At 38.7% G+C, this 15,832-nt stretch overlaps 2 protein-coding genes across 7 annotated transcripts in view; one reads left to right on the forward strand and one right to left on the reverse strand.

The window, feature by feature from the left end:
* The window catches only part of LOC308056548 (oncostatin-M-specific receptor subunit beta-like), a 36,611-nt gene extending 28,875 nt beyond the window's left edge, over positions 1-7,736 (forward strand). For 3 of the 5 annotated variants that reach the window (XM_080372137.1, XM_080372139.1, XM_080372140.1), the window contains 4 exons: positions 427-591; positions 2,100-2,178; positions 2,459-2,531; positions 3,551-5,146. In XM_080372137.1, the coding sequence (XP_080228263.1) occupies positions 427-591; positions 2,100-2,178; positions 2,459-2,531; positions 3,551-4,000 (767 nt within the window). In that variant the 3' untranslated portion in view covers positions 4,001-5,146. Of the gene's footprint in view, positions 1-426; positions 592-2,099; positions 2,179-2,458; positions 2,532-3,550; positions 5,147-6,699 lie in introns of those variants that run through there. The other 2 variants (XM_080372138.1, XM_080372141.1) reach the window with 2 other exon arrangements.
* Positions 6,463-15,832, reverse strand: part of RICTOR (RPTOR independent companion of MTOR complex 2) — a 92,796-nt gene continuing 83,426 nt past the window's right edge. The window contains exons 34-38 of one of the 2 annotated variants that reach the window (XM_080372106.1): positions 14,762-14,995; positions 13,185-13,328; positions 12,396-12,519; positions 11,380-11,518; positions 6,463-11,218 (exon numbers count right to left, since the gene is read on the reverse strand). In XM_080372106.1, coding sequence (XP_080228232.1) covers positions 11,144-11,218; positions 11,380-11,518; positions 12,396-12,519; positions 13,185-13,328; positions 14,762-14,995 — 716 coding nt within the window. In that variant the 3' untranslated portion in view covers positions 6,463-11,143. Of the gene's footprint in view, positions 11,219-11,379; positions 11,519-12,395; positions 12,520-13,184; positions 13,338-14,761; positions 14,996-15,832 lie in introns of both variants that reach the window. The other variant, XM_080372105.1, reaches the window with a different exon arrangement.

Consider the following 15,832-nt stretch of genomic DNA (forward strand, 5'->3'; position numbering starts at 1 on the left):
AGTGGTCTAGTGGTCTCAGTTAAACTGACTTGTAACATCTTGTGGATAACTTATTGCAGCTTTTCAGTACTTAAAGGGGTTTATAAGAAAGATGCAGAGTGACTTTTTACAATGGCATGTAGTGATAGGACAGGGGGTAATGGTTTTAGACTAAAAGAGGGTAGCTTTATTACGTATAAAGAAGAAAATTTTTACTTTCAGAGTGGTGAGACCCTGGAACAGCTTGCCCTGGGAAGTTGTGGATGCCCCATCCCTGGCAGTGTCCAAGGCCAGGCTGGATGGGGCTTTGAGCAACCTGGTCTGGTGGAAGGTGTCCCTGTCCATGGCAGGGGGGGTTGGAACCAGGTGATCTTTTAGGTCCCTTCCAACCCAAACCGTTCCATGGTTCTACAATTCCATGATTCTGTCTTTTCTGTTTCATTTTAGATGATTCAGTGCTATGTAAATACACAATTGAAAACCCAGAAGAAAAGAGATACACTGTGAAACACCTTCTGTCAAACACAAAATACAAACTAGTGGTTAAAGCATATACAGGTGGAGGAGAGACTCCCATCGTTGACTTTATATACATAGACACACCGTTTAACTGTGAGTATTGGCTGTGGAAAATTTGTCTTCTGGCAGAAGGATGGGGTGATTCAAACGGTTAGAATAATCTTCCTTTCTCAAGGGAAAACATTTATTTCAATGTAAAATGCACTTGAGAAAGAATCCAACTGAGAAACAATATGTGCATATCAACACAGCTTTTTGATACTTTCAACTAGCTACGTTTTTTTACATGCTTATTTAAGTCATATCTTTCTGGGAAGTAGCTTAATTTGTGCATATTTGCATGACTAGTGAGTTTGGTTTGCTAGAATGCATTGAAGAATTGCATTTGGATTTAACTAGTTTTCTAATGTGGGGAAAACTACAGACCTGTGTGCAAACAACTAATTTCTGTATGGATTCTTGAAACTCTGATGTTGTTTCATATTCTCATCAGTCTTTAAATCCATTGCTAAGTTGACTCCTTCATAAGCCAATAAGAAAGGGTTGCTGGCTTAAGCACTGTAGTTCACTAACTGGACAGATTTGATCATCAAAGCAGAACAGGAAATAGTTGCCTGTAGTTCTGTTCCCTTGGAAATACCACTCAACAATCGTGGTTGTGAAACTTATGAACTGAATCGGAGATGCCTGGTTCTGAGAAATGTGTTGGGGGTGGAGGTGAAGGGGGAGGGGTAGGAAAAGGCATTGGTCATGCAAGGAGACTTTATGTTCTAGGCTAACAAGCAGAACAATGTCTAAACCCTCATCGTACCCTTGCCAAGGCAGTTCTGCCTCTTACACCTGTGTTCCAGCTCCCCTTAGCCAGCCTTCTCTTGTACAGGCACAGACAGACATTTGTACTGCCGTACAAGGAATCAAAATGGGGGGTTAATTAACCCAGAAAAGATAAAAGCAGAATGTAACACATGCCCATTTGCTGCTGTGGTGTGTGGTAGTGGCGCACCCACTTGCTGGCACAGGGCAAGAGGGCACTGGCCAGGGCAGAGGGAGAGTGAGCACTAACCAGTGCTCCCCCTTGGCCTGCCTATTACAGCTCCAACTGTTCATGGAAAACAGCTCAAGGCTGTTCCTTCCAGCTAGAAGCAGATACTGAGATGCTTCCTCAGGGAGCATGAACACTTGCGTAGTGTCTGTCTTGCTACAGTGCATTAATACTGGAGGTACAGGTGTTCTGTCAATGTCTCATGGTAAAATCTGTCATCTTTGGGGATCTGAGAGAAAACGTAAACAAAATAATTCAGGGAGATTATCATTGTATTAACTTTTGGAAATGCACCCTTTATAGGTAAGATGCTAACATGAGGGCAAATTAAAAGCAATCTAGTAATTCAGTTTTGGTAAAGGAAATCAAGAGACTTACAGCTGCATCCCAGAACTTCTAGCCCAACTTGCAACCATGGACCACACGGCTTTACTGCTGAGTTAGCTGCAAGGTATCTCATGTGGGCTTGGTGTTATTTTTGTCCCAGAAACTCAGGCTATATTGACTTTAACGGGTGAGAAGTTGAAAACAAATTTTTGAAGTATTTTTTCTTTCACAGCAAGCATGCTGTACCTTCTAGTCCTGCTAGTGATAGTTCCAGCACTAGTAGCAGCTATATGCCACTGGAAGTTGAAATGGTAAGTTACAGTGCGTTTTTCTGTTGTAGACAGAGAACATATCTAGTGTAATTTACAAACCACAGCTGCGGCTTGTTGCTTCCAGCCTGCTGGAAGGCCTCATTCATTTTTTCCTTTGGCTGTCCAGCTGTGTGGATGTTGTAAGTATTTGGCTTGCGGCATTCCTGAGACACTCATCATCTGCTGCTCTTTCTGTATACATCTATGCGTGGCTTCTGCTGGTAGGATATGCTTAGATGAGAGAACAAAAACATCATTTGTTTTGCTGTCTCATTTCCAGGGTGAAGGAGTGCTGCTGTCCTGTAATACCTAGTCCTAGCAAAAGCAAAGTGCTGTCATTCAAAGAGTTAAAGGTAAGAAAGATCACTGAAAATGTAGTGTTTTAAAATTTTCCATTCTTTGATGAGTGAAGTTTCAGGAATTTTTTTTTTTTTGTTGTTGACTAAATTTAAAAATGAGTGACACTCACCCAGAAATGAACATAATTTAATGTCACGATTTAGTAGAAAATTCTCCTTTTGATATTTGTGTGACTCTGCAGTGGTAAGTTTACATTCTGCAGTCTGTTGCTGTGAAAAGTTAAAGCATAATTGGAGGATAAATTAAACCTTTTGATACAGTAGGTGGTGATTCTTCCAGTATTACTGTTCAAAACCCAGCACGGTCTGAACACAACAGACCAGACAATGTTGCACTTCGCTGCATCCCGTGAACTGCATCCACCCGCTCCTCCTAGTCTACACCCCCCTGTGGTAAGGCACAGCGGAGTGATGCATGTCCTGTCTCTTGGGAGCATGCAGGGGACTCTGCTAGGTCTGGCTGGGAGGAAAGGATTGGCAAAAAAGCCCTCAGCATCTTCTGTAGGCCCTTTGAACGAGAAGCTGCTGCTTCCATGCTGCGTGCTAAGGCGGTCGCAAAACCAGGAGCCTGACCGCCCTGGCACACACGGGGCTGCTGCCATTTTTGCGGCCGGTGTTCAGTGACCACTTAGCGCCGGAGTCTGCACAACCCGACAGCCCGCGCTGCTGCCACCCCCTGCTGGCTAGCGGTTCAGCCTGGAGACGGCACACATCAAAGACCTTGGCAAAGTTTTTAAAGTAGAGGGACATGGTTCCTTCCTCAAATGTAGTCATATCGAACTTACTTTAAAAAAAACACCTCTAAATACACACTCTGATAAATTCCACATAAAATACAGCTTCCATTGAGCATTCTGTATGTCTTTCCTTCAAATTCTATTCATTTGTATCTGAAAAATCCAAGTTAAAAGAACTTCAGACATTAGAAGTGCTTGAAGTACTCACTGCCTTTCCTTTATGCAGAGATTCTTTTTATGAGTAATTTTTTTTTTTTTTTAATTATTCTCTTGTAGATCAGTTCTGAGAAAGTACTGAAAATAAGTGACTGCATTCCTGACATGCTAGCAGTGGACAATAAGGCTGAAGCCCAGAAACTACATCCATGGACCAAGCCGTCTTCAACACCAACAGAAGATAAGGTTGATTGTCACAACTCTTCCTGGATTTACCCTAACAAAAACGAAGAGAGAAACTTTACGCCAACACCTGCACCTCAGACTCGTACTTGGTTTGAAAATTTTACTTATTCTTCTCATCTTGCAGCTGAATCTGACCCCTATCAAATTCTGGAGACAGTAGAAGCAAGCATGCCAGAACCATCAGCCATGCTGTACCAGCCACACTACTACTTTGATATTTTTAATGAAGATGCTGCTGCATCACCCAGAGAAATAGCTGGCAGAAAGACCAGTCTGAGATACATTTCACAAACAGATGTGCACTGCCTAGGGAGGAAGCTTTGATTTACTCTCTCCTCCACTGAGTCCATCCCATGTCTGTTACACAATGTAAGTAAGAATTTCTTTAACCACAACAACTTCTTTTGATGAAGGCTTTCACAAGTCCAACTGTCCTACTTCTGTTTAATGCTGCAAAGCTCTTGCTGCAGGGCTAGTTTAAAAATACTGACTTGCACGCAGGAATGATGCGTGCTATTGTTTCATCACAAATTACAGGCATTACATCAGATTTATAGGCTGTTTCGTGGCCAGTATTATGTAGGAGGTTAGATCACAGCAATTTCTCTTAGCCTGATGCAGAAAACTACTGATTTTGCAGAGATTAAAAATTTATTCAGAAAGTAGAGGGGCTTGTGCACATGACTTTCATTTTTGTTGGCATTAACCCCTGCACAGATTTAGCAAGCCCCAAACAAGGTAAGCAGACACAGCAGTCAATGCATAGGTGTACGAATCCCAGTTGTGGAGAACATTGTATTCAGTTTACGTATCAGCTACATCTTCCAACACTACTTTTGCATGTACTAAAAAAGTAGTATTTTTATTACAGTGCTCAGAATCCCTACAGTAGGCAGCGGTGAATTTGGTCTCCCATTTTGATTTTTGAAACATTGTACGTTTTTAATGAAGAGAATAGTTGGAATTGTATCTGAAAGCCTCATCAGATTAACTGCCTTAGTGAACAAAGAACCTTTTGGTCTTACCTAATTATGAATTCAACTTAAAAGCATAAAATATGCAGTTCTCAAAAGGGAAAAAATGAAGTGTTTTTTGCAATTTGATCTTCAGCTAACTTTTAAAAATGTAGCTACTTATCTTCCCCCATGTTTAACTGGCTAATCACATTTTAGCTAAGTTTAAACTAAGTTAGTTTAAACGAAGCAGCTCTACACAGAAATTAGTTTTGATGCTGACCAACATCTAGGTTTTATACTGTTGCTTACAGCTACTGCTGTAATGTCTGTGAGCTGAGTTGCAACAGGAAAACCAGCAAGACCTTACACAGGCTGTGGCAGAGTCTTCAGGCAGGCAGAGGTGAGGCACAAACACACAGGTGGCAGGCTGTGGTTAGAGGTATCCAGTCAACACACACTGTGCTGTGTCCATGTGCAGGTCACACACAGATCTACTTGAGAAGAAAAAAACAAACTAACCAAAACAAAGCAGCACAGGCCTTCCTTTCAGCCCTCAGACGGTGGAGTAAGGAAACACAGCAGGTCACACTTCGCTGAAGTGCAGTTTGACAGAGAATAGGGAAACATCCCAGAGAAACTTTTCCTCCCTTTATGTTACTCTCCTTTGAGTGACAGTGAATTTTGAAGTTTTATACCATGGTATACTTCGAACATTTCCTTCTCCAAAGCGTTTCATCATACCATGTGTACTTGTGTAGTTTAAGAAGTTCACTGCTGGAAAAAAGGCCAATACACAGAGGCAAGCTGTTTTGCCACTACCAAACTAAAGCTTCCTAGCTGCGTGTTTCAAGAAAAGGCCTGTTTATTTTAAAAGGTTTGAGAGGTATCCTAAAGCAAGAGTTATACACCTAAGGAATTCTGAAGCAGAAGTCAGTCAAAAAAGTCAGGTTATCCAACAAAACATTTTAAATTTCATCATGATGCAGCTCCTTATGCCTGAGGACAGCTGTAACAAAGCACAAATTCCTACTTTTGAAAAAGCTGCTGTCACTGGGGCATGGCTGGGGCAATTCAGCCCCGGAGTGACTGGGCAGGGGTTGGGGGAAGCAGTGTTATGAGTTGTGCCTTCCTGATGGTGGGGGAGACAGGTTGGCCTGTTGAAGAGTTCCCACCTCAATTCCCTTGGTCTTTCCTGAGGAGATCCTGCACTGATGAAGCTTCATTACGTGAAAGCATGGAAGCACTGTACCAGGTACCAGCAGATTGCTTGGCAAGGTGGTTAAGAAGCTATCTCCTCTCCCTCTATAAACACTTCTGGTTGCTGGCCCCGTTTCTGGTTGCTGAAACCACCTGTGCTTTAAAGCACACATGGTGGTGGAAAATGCCTTCATGCCACTCAAAGGGCACTAGAACTAGAAATAAGGATTAGAAAAGTAATTTTTGCATGGGTGGGGAGGCACGTATAATTTTTATCTTTAAGACATCTGTATTGCATTAATGGTTGAATGGGTAAAAATGTAAACTTTTAATTTTTTCGTTAATTCAACTTTCACAGCAGTTGTTGAAATGCTAATATTTAAATCGTCGCATAATGGAAAATTATTCTCAGTATCAGCATGCTAAGGTTTTTGAAATAAAAATGGTGTACAAACTGTTAAAGGAGTCCCCTTCTATTCTTATGTCTTGCAAAGCATTAATGTAAAATATATTTTTTTACCAAAAAGTTTATTTGGAAAGCTTCAGGTTGTCCTGGTTAATTAGTAACTTCCAAATACAAATTCCAACCCATTTATAGGGCTGAGAGGTACAGATGAGACAAGAACAACTATAAGAAGTTTAAGTACATTTTATTAACAATGCATCCCTTTGATAAGACTACGCTTCAGGAGGCTTTTAATGCCCATTGACATTAACTGTACACACTATATAAAAAAAACAAAACAGAAAAAACCCAAAAAATCAAGGTGGGCAATACCATTTTGGGACAAGCCTCTGTTTAAATTATACACAGCTCAATGCAGTTTTCTTACGGAAAATATATAAATACTTTTTCTTTCTATGTTACAGGTATACAATATAAATCAGATTTCATTGTCTGTTCAGTGACCTACAAACACTAGAACCTCCAAATATGTAGCAGCGTATTACTAAATAAAAAAAGACCACACGGGACAGAGAGAGTAAGTCTTGAGATTTTCCTTGATCCTTTCCCTCCTCAGAATGATTTAGCTAATCTCTTATAACGCAGTTTTGGGGATGCTGACAGCCCAGTGTTGGAACAATTTTTCAATTAAATTGACAAAATGTCTGCCTTCCCCCCCAAGACAATGCATCTTGTGTGTTTTAAAACACTATTCAGTGGCAAAATGGCATGTTACATTTTTTGGCATAAATTATATTTATCAAATAAAATAGTGTATCTTACAAGCAAAATGTGCAATTCTGCATGCTGTGGCATTGCTGTCTGTCTATGTTACAAAGCTAGCCCAAAGAAAATCCACATTGTTTACTGAACACACAAATCTGCTGAAAACAAAACTATCCAGAGAACCAGGATCAGGAGTTCAACAATAACCAAGGAGGATAGGGGGGCTTCTAGCAAAATACAAATGTGTCTTCTAGTATGGCCCCCAAAGGTCTTTTTCAGTTGTCAGATTCTACACTCACCTAGCATACCCTTAATAAGCACATGATAATACAAGTGTAACTTTAAAAAAAAAGAAGTTACAGGACCTGCTTTCAGCTGGCTCCAGCGAAGCTCCAAGTAACAGGACTTGTGAGCAGCTCTGCCACGAGGCGAGCAGAAAGCTCAGACACTCCAAAGCCTGGCAAGAGTCCTTTCACTGTGGCTGGCTCAGCTTGAGCTCACATTCACTTACAAGCCAACACCAGCTTCCTGCAGTCCAAAAAGGCAATAAGCAGTAGCAACTTTTTTGCTGCTTACTAGGCTTTGAGTATTGCCCATTTCTCAGATGGCTACCTTTCTCTTCAGGCACCTAGTAAATGTCTTACAGGTTTTTCCAGTCTCATTGCAAATTACAACTCACATGCAAGACCACTACCTATGTTCCAAAATAAGATGACAAAAAGATGAGCAGGATTCTCACTGCTACCTTTTTAAATGTTTGTAAGAGCAGCTTACCTCAGTGTGCCAAGCCACGGCACAGTAAACTACCAAATCCTTTGCACTTCATTGTGTCTTACGGAAAAAACAACAAAACCCAAGGAGAGCATGTGTAGAGCACAATTGTCAGGTCAAGTAAGACCTGACAGATGAGGAAAATAGGCTGTTTCAAGTACAACACGCCAGGGGCCCAACGTACAAGTTAGGCACCTCAAAGCCTGACCATCTCCAGCTCCAAGGGATGTCCACAGCAGCTGGGAGCATTCTGCACACCTCTCTCCAAAAGGACTCTTGCAGCACCCAGCTTAGTCCTCATCCCCACTCAGTGGAGAGAAGGAGTCCCGTGAGGAAGTAACTGGGAGCCCTTCAGTTAGCTCTCCTTCAGCCCTTTGGGAAGGACTACCCCTTTCCACTGACTGTAAAAGACGACCTAAGAAAATTAGCCAGCTTAATGTAGCAGGCCAAATGAAACCGGTTTCACAGCCAGCCGTCTCCTTCCCACAGAGGCTTCTGCACCAGACCCGAGTATTCTGTGTTAGCATGTTGAATCATCCATGAGTTTTCTTTGCCACAGCAATGAAACTGTATTTCTATATAGTGTAAGTGAATACTATATGCTTTGCCATTTATTTGACAGTATTGGCAATTGTTCGGGTTGGAAAAATAGAAAGCAGGTGGTCTGTCAGCTTCCCTTGCAAACCTTTCTAGGAGAAGTGGAAGGATTCTTTATTAGGGTTAATATAAGCACAATTTTTATTTACTACTGTTTTCTTTCAAAGTTTTGTCACAAAGCAAATAAAATCCCAAAATAAGACTTTGAAAGGGATCTTTCAAAAAAGAAATCTACAGAATTAGAAATTCACAGTTTATAGCTAGGCCAATATCAAATTCCTTCAGTAACAGTATCCCTTCATTTGCCAATTAAAATGAAGTATTAACATGAGCTTAATGTAAATTAATTCTAGAAATGTTGTACATTATTTACAGTACAGACTTTACATCCTTGATGCATACTTGTTGAAATCTACTGACACTCATATACTTTCAGAAAAAGGAACGACCATATTTTATAACTGGATTTGTAGCTATAATTTGTATGTCAAGTTTCTATTGTCACGGATCCCCACACGAGCGAGTACATCAGAACACATGAGCATTGCAGGATGGAGGTTCTTCCAAAAGTATATTGACATTGCTTTTGCTTACCTTTTTATAATTGGAAGCCCTCCTATGGTGCTTTCTACATTAAGTGCTATGGGTTAAACTGGTAACAAATGAACAAAGTTGTTTCTTGTTTTTTGTTTTTTTTTTTTTTTTTTTCTTTTCGTTTTTTTTTGGTTGGTTTTTTTTTTTTTTTTTTAATACAGGTGATAAAATTTGTTTATTTTGCTTGAACTGCAGAAAAATATCATGGAGTTGTTTGATGTAACCCCATCTAGTTATTGAAACAAAAGTCTTACACTCTAGCCTAACTGAGGTAGTGTTTGAAACTACTGTATAAGATACACTAGCCCCATTTTTGGGAAAACTACGTTATTTCCTTTGGAGTTTATACCACTATTTGGTCTACTGTGATTGACATTTTGGTTTTACAGAAGCATTTATTTCTTACAACCAGAAGTCCTATAGTTACTGGTGTGGTATGTTTTCAAAGCATTTCAAACATGTCTTGACACACAGATATATTTGTGTCACTGACCATAGAAGTTTCTTTTTGCTCCTTCTTTCAGTGGGTACTCATGAAAAGATAATCTTAGGAACTAAATCTGACTCTGAGCAGCAACTTAATCTGCTTTACCTGAACCTGACGGTATGCAGTGCACGTGAGAACTCAGTGAAAAGATAGCTGCAAAGCAGTGCTTATGTGGCAAGATGAAATATCCAGTAAGAACAAATGAACTCTACGTTTCACCAGGAATCACAGGACTACTTACTGAAATCTCCAGTGGTATAGCCAGTAAGAACAGAATTATGAGTATCAGGATAAATTTCACTTAGAGAATTAATCTGACAATTATAAAAAAAATGGTAAAAGCCAATGGACAAAAATACGTTCTACTTTGTACAGTCCAGTTGAATTATTCACCTACATCAAAATCAAAGGGTAATCCCTTCTATCACAGGCATTCTAACAAAGGTGACCATGCTACTGTATATACACATTTGCATATATTTATATTACCTTTGTGTAAAGGCTTCTGAATCTTTAGAGTCATGACAAAAGTGACAGGGATTCTTACTTTTTTCTAAAGTTTGCACTCATTAATTTAGAAACCTCATTATAGGCGCAACCATTTCAATCATTAACAGCCCCTGTATCATTTAACTTTTGCAACATAATGCTGCTCCAAAATTTGGTACTTAAGGCTTTTCACTACAATTAATAGTACTATCTGATGCCTGATCACTCATCCATTGAAAATTAAAATAAACCTTTGTTTTTGGCTGTTTCATGGAACTTGGAAAACACTCATAATATGTCTTCTCATAACAGCAGCAATGATTAAATGTCTTCAAGTTTAGTTTATACAATATTCATTTATCTGTCAGAAATCATGCTTTTTCTAAGGATTTTAGTTAAAAGTAATACCAACATTCATACTATATGAGTGTAGAAACTGCAAACACATGCATATCATTCAGGGAAAACAATTTGATTTCAACATTTTAAGTTTAAATAATTTGTTAGTTTTAAAATCAAACTGTAGTGAAAATCCTTAACTGGTTCAGATAAGATACATGTACGTAAATGTCATGAAATTGGAGAGACTGCTAATAAAATGACTTACAACTACAGCAATATTAAAATAACTTAAAGGAAACCTCAGATTCACAGAGGTTTTTCTTTCTGTCTGAAGTTACAAACCCCCAAGTAGTGTTATAAACAGTACAAAAACCAAGAGAGGAGGGCTAACATTAATCCCCTGGTGCCCATGATTACAGCATGGCTCCCCATTGCTGGCAATGGAATGCACCCTCATCTCTGACTCCTGGTATCCAGGGTTTAAAAAGCAAGGCATTCTTCTGCTTCTCTAGAACAGAATTGGAAGTCAATCAAAAAAAGATGTCTCTGTGTGTTGTCCTGTTTTTTTTTTAATTTATGGTAGAAAATGAAATGAAAACTTGTGGAGGTGTTCAGTGCTTGGCTCTTGCATATACTGGTAATTACTATTATTAAAACTACGGTAACGTTTAACAACTCCCCAAAGGGCTCAAAAGACTGGGGCAGTAATTGGTTGAGGAAGAAAGTTTTCAGTTCAGTCTCCAGGTACCAGTAGCTTCTGGAACGGTCTAGAAGGTGATGCTCCAAGCCTTTTATCCAGTCAGTCAGAGGTTGTCTGAGGATTTCAGAAAGTCTAAAATGCGACGCACTGCGTAAGACAGAGGTCAGGATTCAGCTGATGTATCAATTACTGGCTGTTTTGTTGGTGTTGCTAAAATAGCCTCTGCTTCTTCATGCATCTAAAGAAAAAGACAGATGAAGTATCAATGCTGTTACTAGAGAGACATCATAAACCGGTTTCGTTTAAGACATATCTGAAAGCATCTTTTATTCAGAACGTGAAACCTGCACCCAGCTGGCACATTTTGGTGCAATCTACGCAGTTGAACCCTCCACTTACTTGTAAGAACTGTACATCTTGAAATAGCTCCTGAATGAACCTTCGTGATGGAAGTCGGAACGTACAGTGTGCTAACAAGTAGGACACCTCAGAGTAAAGGCATATGTCATCAAACGCCTGGGGATACTTTTCCTTAATTCTGAAAAGGTGAAAAAGCATTTTTTTAAGTCTGGAAGAGATTTCTATCTATTTAAGAAACCAAAACTGTTCCATTAGATTTTTTGTCATCATTAACAAAGTAGAGCTCTTCAGTAACAGGCATTTTAAATTCTGGATCTGATGAAGCAAGGAAATCAAAATAGACAGCATTATTTGGTACCAAACTGGAAGAAATCTATACTAATGAGATGAAACAGTATGTAATTTGAAAGTTGTACGGAATTGGTGAGATCACCTACTCTTAAAATTATAGATGTAGAAAGAGAACAGTATATCAAAGAATTGCTATCCACATGTGCAGCAGTAATAAAAAAATACAGAAAAGCTAACTTAATTACTGCAAGCATTTCTGAAACTAAAATGAACATTTCTGCATTTTTCTTTAGCGATTGTACATCAGTTTCCAATGTCACTAGCCCAGAAACCTACAGCTTTTATTATAACATTTGGTCCCTGGATTTGTATTCATATATTTTTAAATGTTTTTTTTTTCTATAAATTAATCCTAGTAGTTGACGCTTGCTTAAAGCGTAATAGTGTTTCTCAGGAAGTTACATTCAGTTCATTATTCTGCTTATCTGATATCTATTATTTGGAACAAATAACAAAAAAGAATTGTTTCTTTTCTAAAGATGCATGATATAGTGGGTATGTAATGAGGTTATCACTACAGTTGAATTACTGATTTTCATAAATATTAGAAAGAAAATCCTTTGTTTAGCTTTTACATTATATTCAAGCATATCTGCTTGAAAATTTTTTGAGGAGTCAGAAGTAAGGTTAGTCACAATCCCAGAGATATTGGAGAATACATAAAACTAGATGTTGCTAAAATGTCTGAAATTCACTGAACTTACGTCAAGAGTCCGGTTTCATGGCCCTTTGTTCCTACTGAACTACTCAAATTGATTACTAAACGTAAGACTTCTTTCCGCAGAAGTATTCTGCACACTGGTGTATCATCTGGGATTGATTTTACTCCTGGAAAAACAAATTAAACAGTTGGAGTTTAAACAGAATAATCTTTGCCTGAGCTAATCTTACACCATGTAAGTCTGTTTTAGCATTCCATAAATAAACACACACAAGTATTTATGTATATATTCTGAACTATCAACACATATTTCCATTGAAATAGTAAAAAAACCACATTATTTTCAGAATTTTAACATAAATAATTTAAACATGTAAACCACCATTTCATAAATGGGAAAACCTGTAAGTTTCGATTACAGTGCTGTTCTACCACAAAATCAAGTTGCAAACCGGGTGAGTGACTACCTGGCCTGTTTCTATCAGATACTGGAGAAATCAGCAACCACCTACTTGACAAGATATTATGGCGTGTTGTTTTTTTTAAAAAAAACCTAACGCTACTGTGGGGAAAAAAAGCAATTGATTTGCTTGTAATGTTGGATACAGAACTATTTAATAACCTGCAGAAATGCTGCATAGCAAAAGGACAAGTGTTTAAAAGTACATTCTCCCATCTCAAGACAGTGGTTGTTCTTATTCTTTTTTTTTTTTTTTTTTTTAAATAATGAGCATTACTTTGTTGCAGTATATGTAAAGGAAATATTATTTTTCCAGAATACCTCAAATATGTAAGTTATAATTGCTATTAATCACAAGACTTTCAAACTTACCTAGTACAAGCTCTGTACTCTTGGTGCTGCTAGCTGAACCATGGGATACTGCATCGCTACAGCCTGAAATTCCAGAAAATTTGGAGGAATGCACATCTAAGTGATTGTGTATGGTCTGCCCACACCAGTCAGTATATGGAATGTCTGAAAAATCTAACATAAACAAGATGTTACATCCTTGATATTCACACTTCTCCTCACTACAAATGCTTTCCTTATTTTTCAACAATGGTAGGCATGCAAGACACTGATGCAGTAAGTACTGTGCATATAAAACAGCTGGAAACTAGATGTTGGACTTCTGGGCAAATCATAGTCAAAATGTCTAAAATTCACTTTTTTTGAATCTTGAAATACTTGAATGAAAATAATCAACTCAGACACTGACAGAAGCCCAAAACCTGTCAGCACACACAAGGCTCTTACTGCTGTATCTGTGCTCTATTTTACGCAACCACAAAAAAGAATTTTTGCATACACATAATTTTTTGTTTATACAATTATCACAGATGTTGCAGAACAGGCTCTGATTCATCCACAGAAAGATGTGATAAGTAAGATTCTGCTGTGAGGCTTCACTATCCACAGCCTTTGGCATTTTGGATTTAAAGATAAGGATATAAAATCCAAACTTAAATGTGGTGCAGTTAACGGAACCACAGAAAAACAGGTCTGAAGGAAGTCCTGAAGATCTAGTTCAACCCGTTGCTCAAAGAGGGGCTCACCTCAAAATGAGGCAGGTTACACTGCAAAGAGTTTCCCCCTTACGTTGAATTCAAATTTCTATTCCTGCAGCATGTGTTTATGGCCTCCCGTCCTTTGGCTGTGTGCCTCCAACAAGAGCCTGGTGGCTCTGCCACACCTGTAATGCCCTTCTGCTATTTGAAGACTACAGTTGGGATTTTATTTGCCATCCCTTCTCAATACTGAACTCAAGCTCAAACACACCTCTCTGGGCCACTCCTCACATTTTGTACATCATCCTCCTTGCCAATAGTACTCTTTATATGCTAGCTCAACGTGTAACAATGTTGTAAAATGGTGAGGAATCCTACTAAGCATCCATTACTGTATTATCTTTTTATTCCAGACATTACAAAAGGCATGTACTGCAAGCACTGCAGAGCAAGTTCAGAAAAATAATTCTGAATCTCATCTGAATCTCAAAATATAGAGGAAGATGACTAAATCCCAGAAACTACAGCTCACCTTCAAACTCCTCCAATTTCATTTGTTTTGGTTTGTACAGACTTGCTTTGAAGTCAGACTTTCCATTACTTTGGCAGCGAGTGTCAGTTTTCAGGACATAGATTTTAAATACTAAATAAAGTTTCCAATTTTATATTCTGATAAGCTCTTAGAAATATTAAAAAACACCATGCAGGCATTTAGCCATACTAACATCACTAAAACAGAAAAGCTAGAAATACCATCGGTTGCACAGTGAGCTTATTAGGGAGAATTAATTTCAAGGTCAACAGTCAGTAAGAAAAAAACCTTACTGATCAATCTTAAAAACGATAAAAATTCAGTATTTTCAGTCAGTTTTATCACACTTCCCCACAAGGAACACTAACCTGTACGACTGTATGAAGAGTTCACTTTGTTGTTAGGCTGATAACCCACTATTTGAATGCAGACACAGTAAAGGCAGTTCTCATCTGTGTGCTCCTGTAGCCCCGTATCCTCCATATTTTCTAAAAACTGAGAGGCATCTGAACGGCTGGTATTCATTATTTCCGTAAGACTGATCTGCTGTCGGAGCATCTGAAAAGGGCTTTTGACAACATCACTTGTACCTGATGGAAGACCTGCAGATAAGCATTTAACAGGTCAGAAAAAAACCAAAGCAAGCAACCAACATTATTTCCATTAAGTTTCCCCTTGTAAGCCTTTTAGGGCTGGGAGGGTGTGCATGTGAAAATCGAGGAACTTTTGAGTGGTTAAACTCCCAATATTGTTAGTATCTGGGAAACATGTTTTAGTCCCAGCTTATCATAGATAAAGCATTGCCAAGGACAGAATTCAACCTCTGAACACACATGCTATAAGATGTAAATGGTGACATTGTATCAACATTAGTAATACACATGTACCACTGTTACCAATTTCCATAGTGTCCAACAAGAACAGTGTAACAATATGCCAGTTGTTTAAATGACATATGCACCAATGAACACAGAAAACACAACTTAAAACCCCCCCTGTAACTGAGTGCCCCTAATGGGAAGAAACTAGACGCAACACAGAAACAAGGCGAAGACACTTCAGTGACATTCTTCACTGGCTAGAAAATACCAACAAATACAATGTTGAACAAGAGTTACTTTACACTGAAACTTAGCAAACTACAGAAACACACTTTCAGGAAAATCAGGTTTTTATATATTAACACCACAAAAGTAATAATAAAATCAGAAAGGTGGGTCTATTTTGACATTCCAAGTACTTGTAAATAAAGCTCCAGTTAGATAGGAGGCAAGACAACAGCTATCCTATACTATTTTAGGACAACTTTCAATGCTTCTTTTTCAGTTGTCTCACTGAAAAGACACATACTGATGCCCTGTAGATTTCTGGCTACTCTGGAGTAAAAAGTAAGTGCGTTCTAGGACAAGCCAAGCATTACAGAGCACTTGGAAATTCTC

This window comes from Falco punctatus (assembly GCF_963210335.1).
Source record: "Falco punctatus genome assembly, chromosome: Z".
Lineage (NCBI taxonomy): Eukaryota > Metazoa > Chordata > Aves > Falconiformes > Falconidae > Falco > Falco punctatus.